General features: G+C 30.1%; 2 protein-coding genes across 5 annotated transcripts; one reads left to right on the forward strand and one right to left on the reverse strand.

The window, feature by feature from the left end:
* Positions 1-3,033: 3,033 nt before the first annotated feature.
* LOC112284879 (uncharacterized) lies at positions 3,034-5,715 on the reverse strand. Of its 2 annotated transcripts, XM_024525218.3 has the most exons (4): positions 5,343-5,715; positions 4,640-5,040; positions 3,544-4,512; positions 3,034-3,359 (listed from the first exon to the last, which is right to left on the reverse strand). In XM_024525218.3, the coding sequence occupies exons 1-4, from the start codon at positions 5,565-5,567 to the stop codon at positions 3,353-3,355; spliced, it is 1,602 nt and encodes a 533-aa protein (XP_024380986.1). In that variant the 5' UTR covers positions 5,568-5,715; the 3' UTR covers positions 3,034-3,352. The 2 variants fall into 2 exon arrangements, with proteins under 2 accessions (XP_024380986.1, XP_024380985.1); XM_024525217.3 differs by having other exon boundaries at positions 3,034-4,512.
* Positions 5,716-9,608: 3,893 nt separating this feature from the next.
* LOC112284524 (uncharacterized) lies at positions 9,609-12,888 on the forward strand. Of its 3 annotated transcripts, XM_073535180.2 has the most exons (6): positions 9,612-10,826; positions 11,020-11,112; positions 11,555-11,642; positions 11,848-12,011; positions 12,158-12,223; positions 12,515-12,888. In XM_073535180.2, the coding sequence occupies exons 2-6, from the start codon at positions 11,060-11,062 to the stop codon at positions 12,597-12,599; spliced, it is 456 nt and encodes a 151-aa protein (XP_073391281.1). In that variant the 5' UTR covers positions 9,612-10,826; positions 11,020-11,059; the 3' UTR covers positions 12,600-12,888. The 3 variants fall into 3 exon arrangements, 2 of the variants coding, with proteins under 2 accessions (XP_073391281.1, XP_024380166.1); XR_012217854.2 differs by having other exon boundaries at positions 9,609-11,112; positions 12,431-12,888; XM_024524398.3 differs by having other exon boundaries at positions 9,612-11,112.
* The last annotated feature ends 14,090 nt before the right edge of the window (positions 12,889-26,978 follow it).

The raw sequence follows: 26,978 nt of genomic DNA on the forward strand, positions 1-26,978 counted from the left end.
ATTAAAAACCTGCTAACATCAAGATATATTGAAGATTTTGGCTTACTTAAATCTTTTAACAATGATATTATGAAGCATCAATTAATACTAGATGATTAAAATAATTACTTAACTATTTATTTTGGTAATATTACTAAACTTTTATAATTTATAATTTTATTTTTGATGAAGTATATATATATATATATATATATATATATATTTTTTGTATTGTATCTAAAATTTAAATTTACTTAAAGATTAAATTAATGATTTGGGACTTTTTATAAATCAATATTATATAGAATATATCTTCTTCTTCTTTTCTTAAATAAATAATTATAATTATATTTTAAATAAATTTATATTATGTAAAAAATAATTTTAATTTTATGAGTATTTTTTTTAAAAATGATATATATTTAGTATTTTTATATTAAATTTTGAAAATTACACATCAATTGTATAGCCTTTATATATAACATACTTCTTATTATACTAATAAGATAATGTTTTTATTGTTGAATAATAATAATTCCAATTGTGTAGCAACATAACACATAGATATAAGAATTTATATTCAAATTATTTTTAGATCATCTAAAATAAATTTAAAATTGTTTAAATATATATATATTTAATAATAATAAATCATGTATAAGATATAATACAAATATTATTTAAAAATTTAAAAATTTTAATTGATTTTTTTAAATGAATTTTTTTTGTAGTTCAAACAATCATTTAATGCATGTAGGTCATTTGGATGTAAAAGAATGTCTTAATTATTAAATATAAAATTCGGAAATTTTATAAAGTTAATAATAATAATAATAATAAATATTTTATTTAATATTCTAAACTACAATTACTTTATTTAAAAAATATTTTTATATAAATTTATAAACAACATAATTATATAGATGTATTTTAATGAAAGAAGAATAAGTCCTAGTTAGTTAAACATATGTTAGATACTAGAGTTTAGATGACAACCTAGTAAAAACACTAAAATTCTTCATTGTAATTTCATTATCTATCCTCCAACTAGGTTGTAGAAAGATAAGGTATAAGATACTCTTTATTTCTAAATGTGACTTGCCATGAAATATTATGACATAAACAACCTTGTTTCTTTTGTTCTTCCAACAATAGATGCATTTTATTTGTCCTTGTTAAAAATAAACTGAAGAAAAGAAAAAGAACATGGGCACAATGTGAATAAGATAGTCAAGATTTTGGTTTCAACATGTTGCAATATATTTATTGGCAATGTTATTTTATAGAGTGTCGGTTACTCAACTGATTGTTGCAATTGTTTCCTTGTATATAAGATAGCTGATCCATTTTTTACCACACCCCTTCCCTTCCCCCTCTTCTTCCATCCCTTGCCATTTCCAACATGTAGTGTGTGCTATTTCCATTATATAAGGCAATTAGGTTTAACATCCATTGATTAGAAGTAGGCCGGGGGTTGATTGAAATGATATTGAGCTCTGAGCAATGAATAAAATTTATTATACTTGAAATGGATATGTGTGAACTTATTTTGAAATAGATATGTGTGAACTGATATGTTCAGAGGTAGAATGATAATATAATTAGATGCCACACATTACAATTTTATAAAAGTTAGATTTTTAGTTTTGTAACCCACTATTTATTAGTTAAAATTAAATAGACCTATATGTCCAAAATGGGTTGAAGAGAATCTTCAGCTAAAACATTTATTTGAATTTTGTTCTAGGGCCAAATTGTCTAAAAAAAACACTTTCAGTACATGGGGTATTTTTTCAATATTTTTACACCTACTATATATATATATATATATATATATATATGTTGAAATGCTTAAGTTTTGGAAAATGGGTTTACCTTGTGTGCCCATGGAACAGAGTTCACACCATGCTGAATACATTTTACAACTTCATGGGTTTGTGCATGTGTTACAACTGCTACAGGTAGACCACACAGAAAGAAGTGAATGAAGTGCTTCTTTCTGTGCTTCCAGTGATGTTGAAACCGTGATCTGGTGAAGCAATTCGCACAACTTTCAAGAACCAAAAGATTTTGATGCTCTTGATAATGTGGAGGCATTTCCAGCACTTTGCCATTACTTTGGAAATGCTGCTGCTCATAAGCTTCGTTCCTGTACTCGAGATGATGCATGCGTGTTAGCATATCCTGCTACCATCATCTTGGTGATGGCAATTTTTGGAAGTTTTTGACTTGTGTAGACTGAGAAATTCCAGGCATCCAATAGTTTAAACTGAGTGTACAGAAAGACCTGCCTACACTCTGCTGCTGTTCGATGGTGAAACAAGGGCACAGCAGTGGAGGTAAGCAATCACTATTAACAATGGAAGGTCTTTATGACATAATTCATTTTTAGTTGAGTAATAAAGAGCTTTCATAACTTATGTAGACATCAACAGAGAGCTGAATGGACGATTGTTGAATGGACTATCAACCACGAATAAACAGCAACTCAAGTTTGCTGGTGGATCTTTCGACCCTTCAGGTTGTCTTGCTCTGTGGAGCATTGGCTAACATGCTACATATGATTCCAATAAAAGCATGTTGCGAACTTGGATCACAATTCAGAAGGATATGGTCATTTTCAACAGGACATCTCTTGGATTAGAATTAGTGAGTCTCAAAAACATTACGGTTTCATCATTGCACACCATGATGTTTTCACTTTTTCAGAAATCCAGCACAGTTGAATGATGCACAAGATGGAAGATGCATTGAAGTATTGCAAAGTGAGTTCCATTTAGATTGTACATCTCAGACAGCAGAGGAAGGTGACATACTAAGATATTTGAAACCATGAAGTTTTTGATGGTCAAGGAAACTTGCAACTATTCGGTTACAAATATTGCAAATTTCTTTTGAAACATTACTTCCACGGAAAATTGAAGAAATTATTCACAAGATTGAGTGTTCCTTGCCGCTCAAGCATATCTCTGTGACGCTGATTGAGACGATGCCACGGAGAAGAATAAGCAATTTGTGCACAGAAAATGAATATGATCGCAGTGCGAGCACGAATTACATAGAACAAAACTCAATTACAAAAGGATAAACTGTATTTACAACACTTGAAGTACGTTTGCAATTAAATCGCTGCACATCAATGATTTGTACTCTGATCCTCTCAGATAAGCTCCACCTGGATCTACGGAAGTTGAGACTCGAATGGCAAGCTACATATGCAAAACTTGTTCTAATCGAAAACTAGCGCCTAACTAGCATGGTTGAAGCATCAAAAGCACCGCTATCTTTTCACATGAGCTCAAAAATTTACGTTCGCAGAAGTTATTCTGATGCCTGACTGCACAGTGGGATAACCATCTCTCATCCCTCAGCATCACAATCTGCGCATCATAATTCGAAGACATCCGCGATCAGCATCTAAACCTAGAGCTGGAGGGGTACTTATTCTTTCCAAGCGTGAAGTAATGAAACTACACATTAGTCTACAGCGATTGCTCAAAAGCTGGAGTGTCGCCAGCAGTCGCAGATGCGATGTCGACTTCCTTTCCTGAGGCATTGACATACCTGTTCCGTGCATTGTCCCAGGTCACGCCGCTGTCACCAGCAAACGTAGACTTCTCTTGCGCATCCTCCGATGCCTTGCCTGCTTGCTCCTTCGTTGCATCCCATGAGGATTTGGCACTGACAGCTGCCTCGCTAGCCTTGTGCTGAGTTTCTCCGGAAACATCACTGGTTTTGTCTTTGATACCTTGCCAGACATTTCCAGCTAATTCTTGTAAACCGCCACCAGTCTGCTTGGTCCCCTCGCGGATTTCCTCGGCGCTCTTCTGTGCAGATCCAGCGCAGTCGGCGGCAGTGTCCTTGGATGCATCCCTACTTTCTGCGGCTTTCGACTGTGCGGCATCTTTAGTCTCAGCAGCCTTGTATTGCGCTGAATCCTTTAATTCTCCACCCTTCTGTTTCGTGGCTTCCGTAGTCTCGGCAGCCTTCTCCTTTGTTGCGTCCAAAGTGGACGCGGCCTTATCTTTAGCCGCTGCAGCTTGATCCTGCGCGGCCTGGTTTGCCTCGCCAGTTTTCTGCTGCGTGGCACCCAAAAGCTCGGACGCTTTCTGCTTGATTGTTCCAAACCACGATCCTGCTGTCGCCTGGGCACTACCGGCCGCCTCCTTTGCTTTCTCATTCGTAGCGGCTGCTTGATCATATGATTTGTCCTTGGCGGAAGTCAAGGGCGACGCAGTCGAATACTTCGCTTGCCCTGCCTTCTCCTGCGCAGCACCAGTTGCCTCGGACGCCTTCTCCTGTGCAGCTGTGGCGGTATCCGCAGCACTCTGCTTGGCTTCCCCTGCTTTATCCTGCGCCATACCGGTAGCTTCCGCTTTCTTCTGCTTAGTCGCATCCCATGTGCCCATCGCTTTGTCCTGCGCCGTTCCTGCATAATCCGCGGAAGTCTGTTTTGTTCCTTCCCATGCTTGCCCAGTTTGTTCAGCTGCGGCATTAGTGTAGTCCATGACCGTGTCTTTTGCAGCTTGGTAACTACACCAACCGAACACAACAACATGAATAGTCAGATGCCAAGGTAAATTGGAAGTTTTAGTCAAGTGAAGCTGAATAAAATGCATTTCAATATACATTAAGATAACTAAAGCCAAGAAGAAATTACGTTTGTCCGGCATAATCTGAAGCTTGATTTGTTTTCTCAGCTAACATATCCTTCGTGTTCTGGGCAGTCGAAGCAGCGGCGTCGTATGCTTGATCCTTCTTTTGTACTGCTGTGTCCTTTGCGCTTTGGGCAGCCGAAGCAGTAGCGTCATAGGCTTGATCCTTCTTTTGTACAGCAGTATCCTTAGCGCTCGCAGCAGTGTCCATCGATGTGCCCTTTGCACTTTGGGCAGTCTGAGAGGTGGTGTCTGCCGCCTTGTTATACGTACCAGCTGCTGCAGCCTTCGTGTTTTCGGTTTGCTCCGCAGCTTTGTTCAAGGCTTGCTCGGAATATTGCTGCGTGCCGATCTTCATCTGTTGCAGTTTGTCCAAGGCTGCCTGGGTGTACTGAGAAAGGGTTTCCTGTGTGATGCGCACAACCATGTTCAGACACGACTTGTGTTGACAAAATTCAGTGTCTACGACCTAGAATATTAATCAATTCCACATCCTGTAAAGCTCTGGCACTATTCTACAACTTCATCCAACACATCGATTTGTTCTCCATTTTTTCTATTAACTTTTTCTTTTTTCCTTTTTTTCTTCTTCTTCTTCAGTTCTCGTGACGACTTCGACATGCAATACAAACTTGAAAAGCCGCGTGAGAAGCCATAAAAGAAGACTTCAAATTGCGGAAAGATGAAAACCCAAATTGAGGTACCTACCGCAACCGTGTTCTTCTTCTGACCAGCAACATTGGCGGTCTCGTCTGCCTTCTGAGAAGCAGTGTTCTTCGCCGCCTCATAACGATCCTGGGCGCCCCTCAAGGCTGCCATCCCTTGCTCCTGTGCGGCACCTCGGTACTGCCCGATGGATTCCAAGGCTGCATCAGTTCCCTGCTTCGTCTTGTCCGACGCCGCATCACCCCTCATCTTAGCCTCATCCGCCATGATTTCTCTGAATTCCACAACAACCGCAACAAACCCTCTTCACAGACTCACATACAAGGACAACCAATCTAACAAGGTTTTCTCACTCTAGATATGTTCTGCTAACAAAGTCTTTCCTACTGCAACACACAAAAAAGTTACTGAGTATGCTTGCAAATATGAAGAGTTACTCATCGGCAGCGGTATTAAAAGAGACACCATCCCCACGAAAGGGGAAGGAACCGCTAAGTTGCAGTTGCTGCACGATAGCCAAGTGTCAAACATGAAGTGGCTTCCCAAGATGATGCCATCTGTCTAACTTTATCCACGTGTTTGCACCAACGTTGTTAGTGTGGAGAAGGAACACCCAACTGTGACTGCCTTGAATGGCGAGGTTGGTTGTCCGATGGGGATAACCACACCCAACTGCTGGAAATATCGCGAAACTACGTGAACCCACTTTGAATCGGTCAATCTCACAACCCAGCCTGAGTGTTCGAGGGAACGTGGCAGTAGATGCGGTTTCCTTGCTGTAGACTTGAGCACTCGTGGGTTCAAATGCGATAGATACGTTGATCCAGCTCCAAGTCTATGGATTCCGTTTAAGTTGATTCTAGTGTTGGAGAACGCCATCCCCGCGCTTGGGTTTGTGTGGAATCCGAAGCAGTCTGTGCAGCGTGTAACTGATCGCTGAGTTGCTGCCACTCCAGGTTAAGTGTAGCACATGCGAGTGATGAGCCTGCTGCAGCGGTGCCTCAAGCTGAATAGTATGAATGGGACCCACCCATCCATCCCTGCTACAGCAACATCACCTGCATCGGAAACTGCGTGCTGTTGCGGATCCCACAACGACGACGGAGAAACCGAGCTCGCGACATCGTGACGCGGCCATCGAAGGCGCTCCAGTCGCGTCGCCGCTCAGTAATACTAAGCACTCTCGTTTTCTGGGTTTTCTACTTTGTAATATATTCTTCTTTAAATAAATAAATAAATATATATATATATATATATATATATATGGACACATCTGTACACATAGATGGAAGTGTTGTATGTTTTGGGAAGACATGATCAGTCTAGGGTTGATCTTGATTTTACTCATGATTTTTTGGTGTTGATAACTTGGAAACTAGTGTGCAAACCCTAAATGAGTAAGTATTGACCCAAAGCAACAAACTGGAAGGGAAAATGATTTCATTGCAAAAGTTGGAGGAATGGGAAAAAAAAAGACAAGTCTGATGCTTACTTGGACTAGAATAGAAACTTGCAGTTCAGAGCCAATTTAAAGTTTTGTTGGACCTTTGATCTATGCTTGTATGTGGGGCATTTCTCTTGAATGTATAACTTCGTTATCTAATAATGTAACTTTTTTAAGTTTAGATATACAACACTTGTGAACAAGTAAGACAACCTTATAAATAAGACACCCCTTGTTCTTGTTTATTCTTAAGTGTTTCTAGTTTTTCTACTTCAAACATCCTTCTAGCTTCAAAATAACAGATTGAAGTTAAATTTAAAGCAGTTATTAATATGTAACACCGCCCTCTCAGATCTAACAATGGATCATTAATTTTTGTTATTATCATTTAAAAAAATACAGATTGGAACAAAGGTTAGTGACAACAACACATCCCACAGTGCCTTGATTAATGAATACGAGTTACTAAAATAAAAATGCAGAATATGTTAATGTGCTTATTATTGCATCAAATATTGAGCTAAAATCTTGTGATAATTTTTTTATTTTTCACTTATAACATAATGACTCGAAATTCTAAAATTAAATTTTAACAAATTGGTGCTTGAAAATTTCAAAAATAAAAATAAAGTACTCCTCGCTTGTTTACAGCAAATAAAGGAAACTTATAAAATAATCCTTTCCTTTAATTGGCTTTTAAAGGAAATTTTATTTCAACAACAAGAATATTACGTTTTCACTTTAAATTCAATTATGATGGGCTATAAAAAAAAATTGCTATGAACATACACTTTTTTCTTTGTAGTATACAAACAAATATTAGATTTAATGCACTAACTGTATTAAACAAAGGAGACAGATCAAAAAGAAAAAATAGAAAGAGATTCTACGAAGATATGAAAAGGGAATTTAAGAATAAAAAGATGGATTTGGAGAACAAAAGAAAAAAGAAGAAGAAATAAAGTTCATGGGAATATTTCACAAACAAGCTTTCTGTTACTGTTAATAATAGTAGTTTGATGTATAAGATCCAAAGGTTGATTAATACCCATTGAAATAAGAAAATAATAATGATTATATATATATATATATATATATATTTATTGATAGGTTGACCTGGTTTTTTACTAAAATGACCGGGTTTAATTACTAAACCTGGTTCAAATGTAGGGGTCCTTGATAAACATGTATGTTCATTTATAAACTGTGCAATCAAATTTGGTCACCTGACCTACTTCATTGATATACTGTAGAGCCAAAATATAGTGCATATGGTTATTAAAACCAAAGTTGAATAATTAAGTGCATTATTTTTGTTCACAATTCATTTCATACTCCATTACATGTGAACAAAGTTACATTAGTGCATATGGTTTTTAAAACCAAAATTGAATAATTAAGTATATTATTTTTGTTCACAATTCATTTCATAATCCTTTACATGTGAACTATGAATTAATTCATCAGTTCATCAACTTTTTAGTTTACAATGAACAAATGCCCCCGTGAATTATTTTTTTTAATCCATAAATTTGTGTAACAAATGTAACAAAGTATTTGAAGAATTTTATGTTCCTTCACTATGTAGCAACAACTACGACTATGTGGCCATAATTTCAAAACTAGAATCCACATCAAACAATTAAGACATAGTTGCCCGTGATCGAAGCCTTGCTTTTATGGCTTGTTTTGTTATCTCGCATATGTGGAATATGTAGCTTCTAGTGAATTTGGCAGATGATATATCTAAAAGTACTAGCTACCAAGTAACACACTCTTAACAACTATAACAGGACCTCAATCACCTCTTGAATGATCCTATGCAACAAAAGAAAGAGAGACCAACTTAAAATATTTTGCCCATCATCGTGGATTTGTACTTTGATGACTATAGAGCTACACGTTCTTCAACACAAGACTTACTTGCATAGTCTTTTCTTGCTGCATCCATCAAGGTGAATACACTATTAGTGCTACGAGCTGAGTTACTACATCTAGATGATGTCAATGTCCGTTTTAGATTAAATTGCAACGTATTTCACAAGAAGAAGATGCAATATAGATGTCCTATGTGGTTAACGCTCACCACAACCACAACCTAGCTGCTAATGCAATAGCCTATCTATCTGAAAGAACCTTGTCAATCAACAAAGTTAAATGGTTTGAAACTTGTTTATTGTTGGTGCATCTCTTTAGGTCATCCATGCTAGATTGATGCAGTTGAACTCCAATTGCAGATGTATCTAAAGGAACATATACAACCTTTGAGATATCTTGAGATGAAAGAAACTTCACAGCCATACTCCTTTGGAAGCATCCTTGGATGAGTTAGAAAGCAATATCGTCTTTTATACAAAGAAATTGGATAGCAATAGGTTGCTTTTTCACTTTTTCTTTGTATATTCCAAGGCAGTTGAATTTGCAAGTTGACATGGCTATGCACTCAATGTCATCTTATTATATAATAAGAATTGCTCAATATATAAGAAGAATTGCTTTTAAATGCCATTACTACATGTTGCTACTAGTGTAGGTACAAATCACACTTTTTTGCTATGCTTTTGCTTCATGCAAGTAAAGAAAAAAGATGATTATATTTGAACTCCGAGGAAGTTACAATCTATGTTTTAGTAAAAACCCAGGTCAACCTATCAATTTCCTATATATATTTGTAAGTATAAGAAAATTCTTTGGTCCTCAATAGTAGTGCTTTAACATAAAAAAATCAAAGTTTCACCACAAGTCATTCCAAATCTTAAAAATATGATAATATTGATGCAAAAATCAAAATCAAAAATCCTCTTTAAGTCAATCTTGTAGTAGGTACAACTTCCATTGTACCCAACATCTTTAACAATTACTAACATTAATGATTCTAATTACTACATCTCACATTAAATCCATCATATTACTGTGTAGTAAAAAAAATTACAATTTTTTGCACAATGGTTAAGCAAACCTCAATACAAGTAAAAAACCTAAGATATTCACCAACATGAAACCATCTTGTGGTTGCATTTGCTTTTTCTTTCTAAATAATTCTATTTTCCATGCCTCTATGCTATTTACAAAATTTCAAATGATTGTAGAGAAACATCAAGATATGAAATAATATCAACTCATTTATCTAATGCTCTTCCCTACTATCACAATCAGTTCAGAAAGTTTTTTTTCCAATGAAAAAACCAATTAGTTATTTATTTAATTAATACCGTTCTCAATATTTTTAGTAGGGTGATCAAGGATTCCTTGACATGAAGACATATTTTATGAGCAAAATAGTTGACATTTGTTACCACCTGCTGTTGCCCTTAATTTGTGCACCTCACCCTTCACAAGTTTTTAGTTAATCTGACGTGGCAACTGTGAAGAAAACAAATGTTTGAAATCATACATCTCTTCATCCTTCATTTGTTTTCTAAGTTTGCATTTCTATTTTCTATTTGTTAGGGGAAGAGTAGCAACTGTGCTTTTACCACAAAAGACTACCCAATAGAAATAGAAAAGTCTTAATTACATTATGCAGGAACGGCCTTTGGAAGCTTGCTTATTGGCTTACACTTTGTCCCTTTTATTTTATTCAAGTTAAAAAAAAGAAAAAAAAAATTGTTATTTATGATGGAAATTCAATTTGTATTGCAACTATTATGTGCAATCTGCAATCAAATGATCAAAACACACAAATATATACAAATATATACAAATATATACAAATACATGAAAAGCATTCTATTGTGAAATGACAAAAGCCTTATAATTAAAATAAATTCAACATGATCAATTTAAATCCATTATTTACACAAACAATAAACCTTTTGTATAATGCCCATTAATCGCCACAATTGTTTTTTCCATTTATTTAATCGTCATGATAATGACTTGTCAACATGCAAATTCAGATGTATTAACCAAAAACATAAAGAGTGGTAAAACTTCTAGGGTATGTAGTTTATCCCCAAAGCATGACAAAACCTCCAAGAATGATTTGACAAGAGACAATGTTGTATGTGTTAAAAAAATAGGAAAAAAAGACTTCACCATATGTTTGTCTAAGCTTTCACAAAGTCAAGTAGACTCAAATGGTAAGTTGAAACCTAAAATGCCTATGTCAATTATTATACATTCAAGCCCAAAATGTAAAGTTGACCCACATCCATGTTTTGAGACATTGGCGGATAAAAAATCAAATGCTGTTGTTAACACAGTTAAAAAGAAATTAAGCTATACAATTGACTCACCTGCTGACAATTTGAAAATCTCATTGATGGGCGATAGTCTTGATGAAACATTTAAATCCAAAGCTCCTCTTTATCCCATGATGTTGCTTAAAGGTGGTGGACATGGATCGGTGCCCAACTCTCATACATGGTTACTACTTTCTTCAAAAAAACTTACATGATTTGATGATATGTATATGTGTATTTATACAAAGTGACACAATTTCAAGTTGTGTTTTGAAGTTTTATTTATTTTGTAATAAAATCAAATAGCAATGTATGATTCTGCTACAATTGAAAGTATGTCTAAGAGTACAATATTTTGTGCAAGCGGCAGCTAATTTTATTGGGTTTAGTGTGGAGGTTGTAATAAACATTGTTACTTGAAGATGCCATGACAATAAAGCATTAGGTTTTGATTTTTGAGAAAAATTATTTGGGTTTAATTTCATGATTTAAATCCCTTAATATGTCAATTTTACTTGCAACATTTATTTTTGTGTGTGATATATATATATATATATATATATATATATATTGATAGATGCACAGATGTAAGTATAAATTCCGAATTGGTTTGCTTGTGTGTGCAGTCAAAAGTTTTCAAACCCTCAAGCAAAATGCTCTTTTGTATCTCCAGATACTTTAGATTCTTCTAATTCTCAAGGAAATGACGTGAATGTATTCAACATCATTTTTTCCCCTTGCTCTAGTTTATTTTTTTTGCTATCAGTTTAAAAATTCTCATAAGTAAAACATTTTTTTTTAGATATGTCTTAAATTAAATTATGAATTAAATTCTTGTTCACGTTGAAATTCGTTTGATTCTTTTTAATGTGTTCTGATTCATTTAAATGATATAATTTCGCAACATATTTTTATGCAGGTAAATTTGCCAAGAACTGGTGTTAAGTTGAATATAAAGATAAAAAGCAATGATGTTAATGTTAACTATGGTAGCCCCACAAATAATCTCTGTAGCCCTAAAATTCATGATAGCCCAAAATATGAAAGCAAAATTTGCGACAAAAGTTGCAATAAAAACGAAAGGTATATGTGTATATATATATATATATATATATATAAAAGTTATATTTCTATTAAAAAGACTCATAAAATTTATGCCAATACACATTGATTTAGTACTATATTTTTTCCAACTAACTTCAATGTCTGCAATCTTTGTTGGTTATCAGATCATGTCCATCTGTAAAATTAGGAGGTTATTTGCAACCCACAATATCATCCACTATTGCAAATAGGTAACTTCAGTTACTTGACAAACTGATTTATCAATAATTTATTACTATTTTTTAACAATTTGAATAACGAGCTGTGATGATTCTCAAATAATAATAAAACATCTAGTTCCAAAAGAATGTTATGCTTAATTTGATGAATTACTTAATAATAAGTTGATATCAAAGTTGATTGATATATCCAAATTAATAATTTTTCTAAATGAACAGGAATGAGATTTAAGGTTGAAAATGTGTTTAATCTACCTGAATTGAATGATAATACTTAATTACTTGAATTCTGTATGAATGTAGAATGACGCAGCTAAAAAAAGAAATGTCAATCAATTCAACACTCATACATGCACCTGCTCCACATCCACCATTTGTAAAATTTTGAAAATTAAAAATAGAATTGATTACATTTAAGTTTAAAAGACAACGTTATTCATTGCATTAAATTTAAATGTGTTTCTTTGGAAATCTAAGTATTCTATTTTGGTTTCAGAATGAGTATTAAACATACATATCATTAAAAATGACTACAACAACATGTTTTTGCTATAATTACTCGTGGGATTATAATTCATTTAATGAAATCAAGATAGGCAGCCTATTCTTAGTTTTCTTTTCAAAAACATACAAAAGGAAATAAATTTATCAATATTTTTAAAAAATTTTCCAACAGTACATAATGTAGTAAAATTAGATAATAATCAGGATTTGAAATGAATAAATGAATTACCATATTTACAAAAAAAACATATATAAATACATTGAATTCATTACACAGATTGAAAAATAGTAGTAATTGGTGATAATTGATTAAATATCTGCACTTGAAGTCCATATTCGGAAAATAATTAGCCGAAATGATTTGTATTTTATGTTTTTATACAAAAATGACAAAATCCCTTCAATGACCAAACTAATTCTTGAATTAAAATTTTCTTTTAGGATTAAATATAAACATTTATTCCTTTGTATCAATTCTTTTCTTAGTCAATCATTCAAGAAAAAATTTAACAATAAAGCATTCATGATAGATAGTTCTCATTTTCCATAGTGGGTAGTAAATAGAATACGTAAATATTTTCAAAATAAACGAAAAATAAATAAATATATAAATAAACATATTTTTTTCATATTTTTGTTTATTAATTTAATTTCTTAAAGCATTACAGCACCCTTGCAAGTTTGTAAGACTCTTTTTAATCTCAGGAAGATTATACCTCTGATAACTTAAAACATGAGAGCATGAAATCAAATCAAGTTCAATGTAATTTTCGAAATCAAAAGTTAAAACATTATTTTTCCTTTATAAATGTAAGGATTAATTCGCTTATTGACATGAAGTAATTTATAATACAGTAATGAATTGCAATACAAACAATGTGTCAAAGAATCCTACAGACACATTCCATTAATGTAAAAAAATTAATATATAAAATTATAAATAAATAAATAAATATATATATATATATATACATTTGATAATTTTATTAATATTCTAAATTTTAAAATTATTTTATACAAATTTCAAGTGTTCATTACCAATTAGAAATACTTTTTAATGTATCAGTGATAATTTCATTTCATATTTTTTTGATATCCATGATTGGGGCAAAACTGATTCAACCTAGAAGTACAAATTCCAAAAAACCAACCAAACAGTGGTACAAAGAATTACTAAAGTAGATATTATTCTACTTGTTTTAGAATATACAAGTTTCAAACTTAGATGCAAAAATTTATCCAGAGTTGGGAATTCACATTGCAATTGTCAGCAGCTCTTTATGCATTAATTTAGTAATCAATTTCACAATCTCTACAGACAAGTGTATATATATATATATATATATATATATTTTGTACATTCTGAAATTAGAACAACTTAAGCTTTGAATTCTACTAGCCACCTGGAAGCAGCCAACTTGCAGCTTTAATGAATGTTGGAACTGTAACTTGATCTACATACTGGAAGTTAAATCAAGGACAATTACATAGGTATCATCTTTTCATCACAAATTGTCAACCTAACATCATACTATCCAATTTGACTACACACACTTTTTCAAAACTCAGACAAATGTGGACAAGTAACATAGGTATGGAAAGCTTGCTAAGAGAAGCAAAATGTATCATTGAATGTCCTTGTAGAGCCCTCATAAACAAAAAAATTCAGCAAATGTCACACTCTTAAAAAACAATTATAATTATAAGAATTTGTTTTAAACAAAAAAATCACAACTAGTTGAGAAATGAGGTAGTAAGCGATTGATGCTATTTTGTCATAATACACCCTTTAAATGAAAGAAGAAAGAATGTATATTATTATAGAAGAGCCTAATTAAAAAGACATAGTAAAAAAAATCATAGATAAAGATGGATAAATAGTAAAATCTTACAGTATTTAAATTTTTTTTTATGAAAATGGATTCTATTTATTTTTTTTGGCCATAAATAAGACAAAACAAGATAGATTAGAAAAATAAAGAGTATAAGCATGTGCAAGAAAGATTTAGAAGTTGATTTAGCAAAACTTACCTCAAGAAAACAAGAATTGATACTCAAAGAGGACTAGTTGCCAACTAGAGCTAAAATCAAACATCAAGGCACAAAACCAAGCACTTGTTCTACTTTTGAGGTTCTTTTATTAATCAAAAAGTGGAAATTGAGAGTAGATTAGAGAAGAAAATTTTAAGAGTTAGTTCATGTTATTTGGATTAATATTGAGGTTTTGAGAGATTTTCAAAGTAGGTGATGTAGTTGGTGGATTTAGATTTTGAAAAATAAAAATATATTTATAAATTTGAGGGTTTTTTAAATTTTCTAGTATGTGAATGGATAAAAATTTGGAAATTTGTTGTTGTGTTTATTATGAATGTGTGTAAGAAATTTGAAGTCAATTGAATAGTTAGATTGAAGAGTAGAAGAGTTTTTGTAGGTTGTGGTCTTAGATAATTGAGATTTAGGATAAAGGAAGGATTTTGCAATCTAACAATATTTGCTAATTAAATTGAAGAAAAAATTAATAAGAAAAATTTAGACTTGAATATCTATACATGATCCAAATTTTGGAGCAATTGAATAGTTCAACAAAAAAAAACTTTATAGAAAGATCAATATTGAAGTCAGAGAAGGAGAGTGGCCAACAATCGAGAGGTTTTGAGATTTTATCTTACAATTGGTATGTGTAATTTTCTTAAAATATTTTTTTCTTGTTTTTAACTTAATTTTTATAAATTTTATAAATTTTGAATCAAAATTAATGATTTAAGTATTAATTATTGAATTTTCAATCTGTTATAGGATTTATTAAGAATTTATTTAAGATTTATTAAGAATTTAGGATTTATTTAAGGATTGATTAGGATTGATTTAGGTTTTAGAGTTTGGATAGGATTTGCTTAAAATTTGGTTAAAGATTAGGATTTATAATTTGATTAGATTTTATTTAGGATTTGATAAGGATTTAGGATTTTATTAAGATTTGATTAGGATTGATTTAGGATTTAGAATTAGGTTAGGATTTAGAATTAGATTAGGATTTAAGATTTGATTAGAATTTTCTTAGAATTTACTTTATAATTTGGTTAGGATTTAGGATTTTTTTAAGGTTTGATTAAGATTTAGGATTTGACTAGGATTTTTTAAGGTTTGATTGATTAACATTTTTATAATTTAATTAGAGTTTTTTTAGGATTCTATTAGAATTTTTAAGATTATCTTATTACAAGTTTAATTTTTCCTTCTACAACTAGGTGTCTCGTGCATTTTTAAGCACACTTCATATAATACAACAATGCTTATATCAACCTCATCCTTGCAAATGATAATGGAGTTCATATATTGATAATTATCAAAAATCATTATATTTTTGGAATAATTATACTGTTTGGTAGCAAGACCATAATTATTATATAATAGTTTTTATATAAGATCAATATTTTTATTATTTTATTAATTTATTATTTTTACAACAGTCTTTTATTATTTTACAAACTTAATCAATTTTAATTTTTGACAATAATGAAGATTGCAATGAAGCTTGTTGGTGATTAAATAACTTGAATTAGTCAATGTAATATAAAATAACTTTTTGACAAGTCAATTACTCACTTTAGATGAAAAACAAATCCAAAAAAGAAGCCAAAATATAGAGCATAGTAAGCAAGATACAATAGAATTCTTTGAAGATTAAATACACTATTGCTTTAATAAATTAGTATCTTTTTTCACTCTTTAATATTAGATTGTTTGAGTTATTTCTAAGAATGTCACCAAAGAGTGGCTACAATATTTTCTACTATACTTTGCAAGAACCACGATCAAAATTCTCATACAAGAACACTACTTTTGTTTTTTAACATCATAAAACCTTTGACTAAAACCAACTTATAGTCCTCCAAATATTTTTGCTTTAACAAGATGCTTTATAAAAATTAAGGTGGTCAAAAATAGAATTTTTTAAAGACAAAATTTTTATATTAAGTTTTAATTTTATCAAAGAAGAAGATCTAGTATTACAATGTCTTACTACTATGATTATACTATAGTTATTAGAATTGTTTTTTATCTTTTAATAATTCTATATTACAAGTTTTGTTTTATTATAGCTTTTACTTGATTTGAAACTAGTTTAAGTGACAACTATAATAGCCCAGCACTCTCTTTCTTCACAAGTAAATAAACCTGATTAGGTTGGTACTAAACTTCCTTAAACTTCCTAGCGAGTCTAATGTTTTTGAGATTATTTTTATACAAAATCAGTAGTCAACCATATGTTGAAAACTTTAAAATATATTTTATAAGTTTTTATACAAGATTTATTTTGAAAATATATATATATATATATATATATATATATATATATATAAAATTAAATTAGTATAAAAGCATGAATTCTTCTTCATCAAATTTTAAAATGGCTCAAATTATATATACTATGTAGAATATGGAGCCTTTAGATATATGAGATTCATTAATTTTATTTATATTTTCTAAGGCCCTTATCTTTATCATTTTATAAGGCTCTCATTCTTACTTGTCGTAAAAAAAACCTCAAAACTTTGATCTTGTTCCATCAAACTTCTTGGGCATACTTATCTTTGTTTCATTCATACTTGTTGAAGCAAGACTTCTCGGATTTGATTGTGAACTTCATCTATTTGCTACTTTTAATTGTATAACTTATTAGCACAAACTTTAAACTTTATTTTTGATTTTTTTCATAGGCTAAGGAATAATACCTCCATGATTCATATTAAAAATATGTTAGATTTCTACTCTTAGATTGTTGACAAGCTCGTGAATATTTGCAATAGTTGCAAATTTATTCTCACTTCTATTGAAAGTAGAATCCATAATCTTGTCTTCCATAGATAATGCAAAAAAATTCAAAAAGTTAAATTTAAGGAAGATAATACACAATCTTTAATATCAAATGAAAATTTTTACAAAGAAAAGTAATCTACTCTCTTTAAAAAATAAAAAATAAATGTCAAAAAATTAAACTATTTGTTTAAAGGTAGGTAGTAATATAAGTATATAGTAAAAAAATAAAAATATAGATGTTATTATTGAAGAAACTAGCAAAAATATGTAATAAAAAAATAAAGATAAAATATAGAAAGATAGTAAAAGATTTAATTTTAATACTACTTTTTTATAGAAGGAACTTCTATTTATTTTGTAGATTCATAAATGAGTCAAAATCAAAATAAAATAGATAAGAAATTTATACAACCATGTTTTAAAAATATCTAATAATAAGATAAAGAAAAAATTTGGAAAATATATTGATGTGCTAATTGTAAATGTGTATACAAATTTTGAAATGAAACAAACAATTAGATTGAAATATATAAGGATTTTTGTGGATTGAAATCTTAAAAAATAGAATTTAAAGGTTAGTGAGTGTTTCTAAGATCTTCAATGATCTGTCAATTGGATTAAAGTAATATTTTTTTATATAAATACTAGACTCAATCTCCAGTATTTGAACCATTGAAAGTTATTCAATGGTTCAAATAGGAGATATTGGTGTTGAAAGTTTAGCATTTTAGTTGGAGTAGGAAGCCACCTAACATCAAATTGGATTATCTTATATTTCTTACAATTAGTAAGTGCAATCAATTTTATTTGTCTTGTGCTTGTTTTTAATTAAGATATTAAGAAGTGTAAAAATTTTGAATTGATATTGATAGTTTGATTATTAGTTATTGAGGTTCTAATTTATTATAGGATTTGGTTAGGACTTAGGATTTAATCTAGGATTTGATTAAGATTAGGTTTTTTTAGAATTTTTTTTAGAACTTGACTAAAGATTGATTAAGATTTTATTTGGATTTCATTAAGATTTGATATAAGATTTCATTAAGATTTTATTTGTATTTCAATTAAAAATTGATTTAATATTTGATTAAGGTTCAATTAGGATTTTAAATAGAATCAAATTAGATTTTCTATTTTTATTAATCTTTTAGGATTATTTTTTATTTCTTTTAAATTTTTTATTTCTAATATTTTTTTAAATATTTCTTATTATTATTTTTTATATTAGTTTGGAACTTTTTTGTGTTTCTTTCATAACTTCTTTTAAATTTATTTTAAATTGGTCAAAATTTGTTCATGATTATTAAGGTCTATTTAAGGTTATTTAAGATTCTATTAGACTTGATAGGATTGTTCTTGCATTTCTACTTACCTTCTATAGTTAGGTGCCTGATGCATTTTCAAGCAAGAACCCTTGTAATACAACACTACAATCTTTAAAATACAATAATATAAGTGGAATAATCCACTCACTTCTAAAATAAGATAAAAATTATAAATTAATATTCTTATCAAACTATCAAAGATATGAATCTTGAAGAAAGAAATCTTCAATATGCTCTTGTATCACTAAAAAAGATTAGAAAATCATTCGAAGATGGTGATATATTATACTAAAATGGCTATTGCTAAAGACAAAAAGACTAAAAAGTCTTATAATAAGACTAAGAATTAGAAAAGCATTCATAAGAGTGAAGAAGGCTTCAATCTTTTTTCAATATATATTATTTAATTAATAGCTATATAATATTATTCTATAGGACCTCTAACATGTGTTGAATTTGCAATACATGTATTTTAATTTTTAAGCTAAGTTTTCTATATGTAAGCCACATAATTAATTTAATCTACAAACTATCAATATGTTGTCAAGATAGAGAGAATTTGCATTAAGAAAGCACTAGGCTTTTGGCTATCACTAATTACTCAATTAAGTCTCAAGATAAAAAAGTACTAAGTTTATATATAAAATTGTCTCTATAGGAGCAATTACATTAATACAAAAGCCGTAAATACCAAAAAACATCCAAAATATGATAAAAATACTCTAAATCCTTTTATATCCTTAAGGTGAATTTTTTCCAAACTTTAACAGTTCATATCTCATGATTGAATTATCCAAACAAATTAAAATTTTACATGATGTACTGATATACTTTAAACAATTGCCAAAACAAATTTCAATTGTAAATTCATTTTGGATCTTGAAATATTGCCAAAATCCTAACAATAGCTTTAAATCCCTACTTACATATACTTTTCTTCATATTTCACAAAATTTTCTTCATATTTCACAAATTAAGTACTTAAAGACCATAAAATTTTGATATGTAGCTTTTTAACTTAATAACTTATATCTTTAAAAATTTTGAGTCAAAAATTCGTTCAAAAACTCAAGATATGTCTCCAACAATTACTATCAATAAAATGACTTACTTATTGCCTTTGAATTACATGTGCTATCTTCAATATTCTATAATTTTTTTTATATAAATTCCAAATATAAAAATTCTTTTACAAAAGACATAGGTCTTAAGAACACCCTTGTGATCGTATCTCTTGAATACCAAAAGCTATCGTAAAACTCCTCGTATCTTCAAAAGAACAACACTAAATCTTAAAAGAAAACATGTTAATTTCAAATGGCTATAATTTCATCATCCTAATTCCAAACCCTCTAAAATATTCACACAAATTATAGCCCAAATCCTAAACCTTACAATCTTTATTTTTGATTTTCAAATGCTTCTTTTGAAATTGTCAAAATCCTTGTTATGGTTGCAAACAACCTCTCAAGAGCCTATTGGGCATGGCTTTTGACCAATAGGAATGAAGATCCTTACCTCTTGCCTTCATCCATCCATACCTTGCTTTCATTCTTCTAAATAAGCTTCTTTGAGATTTGGATCTTCATCTTTGAAGTCCAATCTTCTCTTTAAATTTTATACTAAATATCTAAATCTTATATAATTTAAATACTATAATAAAAATAAGTAAACTTCAAAATAAATTTTCTTACATCAACTCTCTTTAAATTAATCTACTAACCACTTTAATACATACCAATAATTATAAATATATTATTTATTTTAGTTAATTTTTATATATTATAAATAATTATAGTACAATAATGTGTGGTAATTAGTTAACTTATTGACCAAGTTTCTAATCTACCAATCCATTACAAACATTTGTATAGTCAAAACCATGTCTATGAAGCTTCTAAAAAGCTTCTCTAGAAGATATTATGTATTTAATCTATATTTGCCTACTTCTACTATTCATATAAATAATTATTAGAATAAATATGTATATTTGTGATAATATTCACAATATCTATCCTATTTTTATCAGACAAAAATTACAATGATTATTATATATATATTTTTAATATAAAAATAAAATCATATAAGATTTGAGATACTTCAATTAAAGTGTAAAGATAAAATCATATATTCTTTGAATTAACTACCAATAATTTTTTAGTATCAAAATTTTTAATTTTTCTTAATAATATATTTTTAATTATAGCCAAAAAAAATATAAATTATAAAGAAATTTTGATGATTTTTTTTGAATTTCTTTGTCAATCAATTATAAGTATTTCTATTTGATCATATTATCATGCATACAAATTCAAAACTAATGTTGGATATATATATATATATATATATATATATATATATATATATATATAATTAAAGTATAAAGATAAGATTAAAGAATTTAATGAAACTTATTTTTTTAAAGATATCCAGCATATAAATTTAAAATTGGATTAAGATCTTAAAACAAATTATATTGAAAGTTATTTTATTCAAAAAAACTAAAATGGAGTATTAAAATAAATCTTAAAAAATTTGGATTTTTAATTAGAATTATGTATTATTGATATTTTTTCTATAATACGCCATTATAAACGTTTTTGGATGATGATCAATATTATCATTTTTGGATGATGATTAATATCTATACTATTTTTATTATTAAAAATTTCTAATATCTTCTTTATATAATTGATTATAAATTTATTCTTTTATAATCAAATTTTCAATTTATATATATCCTTACCTACATCCATATTTATCCAAAATCTTAAATTCTATAACATTTATGATATAATAATTAGTATTAATATATTCTTTTATTTAAAATATAAATATAAAGATAAATGATAATTTATCTTATTTACCTATTCAAATAATACCATTATTAGTAATACATAAATATTTATTAAAAATATAATTTATCATTAATAAATTGATATTTATTTTTATAATCAATAATAGTAGGCAAAATGATGTGATTTTTAAATTTTGATTTATTGTAAACCAATGTTTTTCGTAGAAGACTATTAATATTTGGTTGTAAGTGATTGGTATATTTATAACATTTTCAATCATGATTTATTTATCTAAAATAATAGACTATACAAAAATCAAAATAAAATAAAAGATCAATATAAATTATTTGCATTATATTTTTTACAAAAATGTACAACTTTGTATCTATAAAATACTTAAAGATAAAATAAATAAAAAAATCTAAAAATAAAATACAATAATATATTAAAAAATATATTAATATTCGTTAAATAAATCCTTAAAATTCATTCTTTGATTCATTATTATGCATTGATTTTTATTTTAGCTTTTTGTGAACTCTCATTTATGCTCGAAAATTTTATTTTTTAAATTTTTTCTTATTTTATGATAATTGAATATGTTAGATTAGAATTTAAATAAATAGAATCTAATTTTATTAAATTTTTAGGATTGTAACCTTTGATGGTATAAATCCTAACTTGATTCCTTGAATTAGGTTAATTAAGACCAAAATGATAAGGATTAATAAATTAGAGTACTAATTTGGTTTATTTTAATAATTTAGAAGTTGTAGTCATTGCTATAAAGGTTGATTGAGAGCTAATGAGTTCACCTACAATCATCTCATATATTTTAGAGTGAATTAGAATTAGAACTTTCTAAAAGTTTTAATGAAGTTTAGCAATGATGGTTTTGAAGTTTTTTTTTTTTTTTTTTTTTTTTTTTAACTTCAACAAATCCAAGCGATAAGGTAGTTTTTTTTTTTTAATTAATGGAGGCTTTCAAATGTAATGGCAGCATTGGATTTACTTCATGGAGTGAAGAAAACATGATCAGCACCTTCTCCTCCAACATACAAGTGGAGCATTAAAATTTTCATTTTTGAAAGATTTTACAATAATTGCTAAAATCTTTAGAGGTAAAAACTTTCATAAAAATTACAAATAAACATAGATGGAAGCATGTGAATAGTCAATCTTAGCATAAAAAGTTATTTTTGAAGATAATGCTTAATTTAGATTTATCAAAAATTTCTTTTTTGACCACTTATAATAGCCATCAGCCTTGATAACGAAATTAGCTTTTGGGTGAATAAAAGCCGTAGATCTAGATTAGAGATCTTAGAATGCAAGGGTAGAGATGTAGCTACCCTTTCACAAGCATCTACTCAATTGTATAAGAGAGGCTTGGTTTTCTAAGCCTTCTCTCTCTCCTCTTTTGGTGAAGAATAAAGCCATGTCAAAATTTGGCCAAAAATACTTATTTTAATTTCATTTCGATTTTTAAATCTCATTGTGAACTTTGTAGGTAGGTATGCATGGATTTTTAGTTGTGAATGGTAGTCATTAGATTTTAAAACATGTTTCATTTATTGAAGAAAAGAAGTCTAAAAGCTACAAACACTTAGCATCAGCAAGGTTTGAATACAAAGAGAAGTGTGGAATAAGATAACTCTTACTTCCAACACCCTTTAATTATAGGTGGTGGTTGCTAACCAACAAGTCAACTTCCATCTTTTTGATATTATATCCATTTCGACTTCTTTTAATTAAACCTTAGGTTCTTTCTTAACCTAGATGCCACTAACAAATCTTAGTTGCCATCATAGTAACTTTCTTTAATTCTTTGCTGCCTTTTGACTATTAGCAATAAATTATGTTTAATTTCTATGTGGTTATAACTAAGCAAGTACTTGTATTCATCTTCAACACTCCTACTTTTTTAATTTTTAAAAGACTTTCAATCTTAATTTCTATATCAACTTGTGATGTCTATCTCTCACTAAAACTTTTGTAAATACATCAGCAAGTATGTCATTTGTAGTACAATACTCATACCTATTATTCCATCTTCAATCTTCTTTGATATAAAATGATGTTGAACATCAATGTACTTGGTCTTTGAATGGTATTTTTAGATTCTTTGTAAATGTAAGACATATTTGATTATCACACATAATTAAAGTTGCTTCTAATTGTACTAATCTTATGTCTTCTAAGAGTTGCCTTATCCAACATGCCTACATTGCACAATGACTTATTGCCATGTACTCTGATTCTATTGTTGATCTTCAATTGGTAGATTGTCTCTTGCAATTCTATGAAATAGCTCCTACTCCAATGAAGAAGACATAGCTTATTGTGGATCTTCTATCATTTGCATCTCTTTTTTGTCTTAAACACCCACTTACAACTAATACTAAATCGATTTGCTGGAAGGGGTGTCAATTCCCATGTACCATTGTCCATAAAAGATTCGTACTCTTCTTCCATAGCCTTCTCTCACTTGATTGCATCTTCACACTTCATAACATCTGTCACGGCCATAATCATGTAAGCTAATAATTACATATAGAAATAGGTAGAAGTAAGTAAAAGTAGATAAAAGTAAGTTAATTCTATAATATTTAATATAGAAGCTTCCTAGAAAATTCCTAAACGCTGCTTTGACTTCATAGGTGTCTTTAATTGACTTTTTGGATTAGAAACATGGTCAACAAGTTGGCCATGTGCCACACATGTTGCTAGCTTGAAGATCAAGCTAACTATGTGGCCCACACATAGAAAAACTTGCCTTGTAAGTCAACGCATGTGTCCTACAAAGTCAACACATATTGAAGGTCGTATAGAACATCGCCACGTAGCCCCTAGTTAGATAGTATATATAGAGATAAGAGTGAAGGCTTCTTCACTCTTGTCAACTCCTTTCTTGCTTCTAGTCCAGGTTCAAGAGTCTTTAGTTTCTTGTCTTGTGGCAATAGCCATTCCAGTTTTCTTTTAATATACCTACTTGAGTATATTTTGACTCATTATATCGAGATAGCCTTTTTGTGTATATTTTCCCTCATCGAATCTTTTGTCCTTGACAGTTTGACAAGAATACACTTACAATATCAGAGCTTTGTTTTTCTTGAGTAAGAGTGGATTACCCCTTTCTCTTGACAAGACATAAGCGTATTAGAAGTTTGCGGATTACCCACTTCTAAACTGATATTGTTCTTAGTATCTTCTTTGTTATCAAGTCTTTCTTTTCTTTTGTCTTGAGCAGTATCAAACAAATTTTTTCTTCTTAGTGTCATTATGGCAGAGCTTCTTGAAATGAAGAATACAATGGCACAAATGCAAGAGCAAATGAGGGAGTTAATGCTTGCGATGCATCAACTCAATTCACCAACACATGAAAGAACAAGAATAGCAGAAAGTGGGGATATAGAGATGATCGGAGCTGCTTCAACATCTACAACAAATCACATTCCTTCTCCAATTGTACAACACCATGTAAGCACTAGAGAATCAAGAATTACCTTACCCGAGAAATTTGATGGTACGAGATCTAAGTTTCGAGAGTTCATCAATCAAGTACAATTGGCAATTGAACTTCAACCGCAAAGCTATCCAACTCCAGGATCACAAGTCAGGTTTATTGACACTCTACTTTTTGGTTCTACATTATCGTGGTTTTCGTCTTTTCTTGAACAACGAAATCCAATATTGGACAATTTGGAAGCTTTTTTGGCGGAGTTTCGATCTATGTATGGTGAACACGATGCAACTCGTGTTGCAACAAATAAGATCCGAATTCTACGACAAAGAAATCGCTCAGTAACAGTATATGCTTTACAATTTTGACAACTTACAATTGACATCAAGTGGGATGATGCTGCACTCATCAGTCAATTTCTTTATGGATTGCAATACGAAGTAAAGAAATTGATGCTCAACTTACCTGATCCTCAAACTTTGAGTCAAGCAATCGATTTTGCGGTAAAATGTGATAATCGACTTTTCGAATTTCGATCCGAGAATCATTCACGGGAACCTCAACGTTATTACTCAATGGCAACATCAACACCTTTGCCAAACGTACATTCGGAAGTAGAAGACATGCAAATTGACACGGTACGTTTTAAACCCCTAACTAAGTAAGAAAAGATTCGTCGTCGTCAAGAAGGATTATGTTTATATTGCGGAGAACCTAAGCATACTGCTCAACATTGTCCAAAGAAACGACGCAACTATAAAATGAGGGGTACGACGGTCAAAGAAGACAACATGTCAAAAAACGGATTCGTCCAGCTACAATAGGGACCGTGCAGCTGAAACCTTGTACAATTCTTAATGAAGGTCCTATCCTCTCCTCAGAACCCTCTCCTTGTTTTATAATAGACTTATATTTAGGACCTAAGAATTACAAAGCCTCTGCTTTATTAGATTCGGGAGCCTCAGCATGTTTTTTAGATGAACAATTTGTTAAAAGTCATAAAATACCTTTTGTACAGAAACCTAAATCAGTACATGTAGAAGTCATAGATGGTCGTCTCTTGTCTTCTGGAGATGTCACTCATGAAACTCATCCTATAAAAGTAACAATAGACGGTCATGATAGCTACATAGCTTTTAACATAATTAAATCCCCGTCCAATCCAGTTATTTTAGGTTTATCCTGGCTAGAAAAATATAACCCTCGAATAGATTGGAATTCACGTAAACTTGACTTTTCCCAGAGCGTTATTAATAGTTCTACCAACCAAGTAAAAAATTATAAGTCTAGTATAGCAAAACCCGTACTGATAGGTACAAAAGCGTTTATATACGCAGCAAAAGAAGGATCAACTTTTGCTATTTATGCTGCACCTATTTCTGAAAACGTAAAGACTTCAAGTGGCATTCCAAGTCAATATCAGGAGTATGAAGACGTTTTTGAGAAAAAGAATGCAGATATTCTTCCTGAGCATCGTCCATATGATTGTTTAATCGACCTCAAGGAAGGAACTCAGCCACCATTTGGACCAATTTACAGTTTATCGCAAGATGAGATGGCTGAACTCAAGACATATATTGACGAGAATTTAGCGAAGAATTTCATACGCCATTCAAAATCTCCAGCAGGAGCTCCAATTCTATTCGTAAAGAAAAAAGATGGATCTTTACGAATGTGTGTTGATTATCGAGGACTCAACAAGATCACAATCAAGAATAGGTATCCATTACCTTTGATATCAGGACTCCTTGACCAGTTGAATCAAGCTAAGATCTATACAAAAATAGATCTAAGAGGAGCATATAATCTAGTACGGATCAAAGAAGGAGATGAATGGAAGACTGCATTTCGAACCA

Source organism: Physcomitrium patens, chromosome 7, assembly GCF_059467195.1.
Source record: "Physcomitrium patens ecotype Gransden chromosome 7, ASM5946719v1, whole genome shotgun sequence".
NCBI classification, from domain to species: Eukaryota; Viridiplantae; Streptophyta; class Bryopsida; order Funariales; family Funariaceae; genus Physcomitrium; species Physcomitrium patens.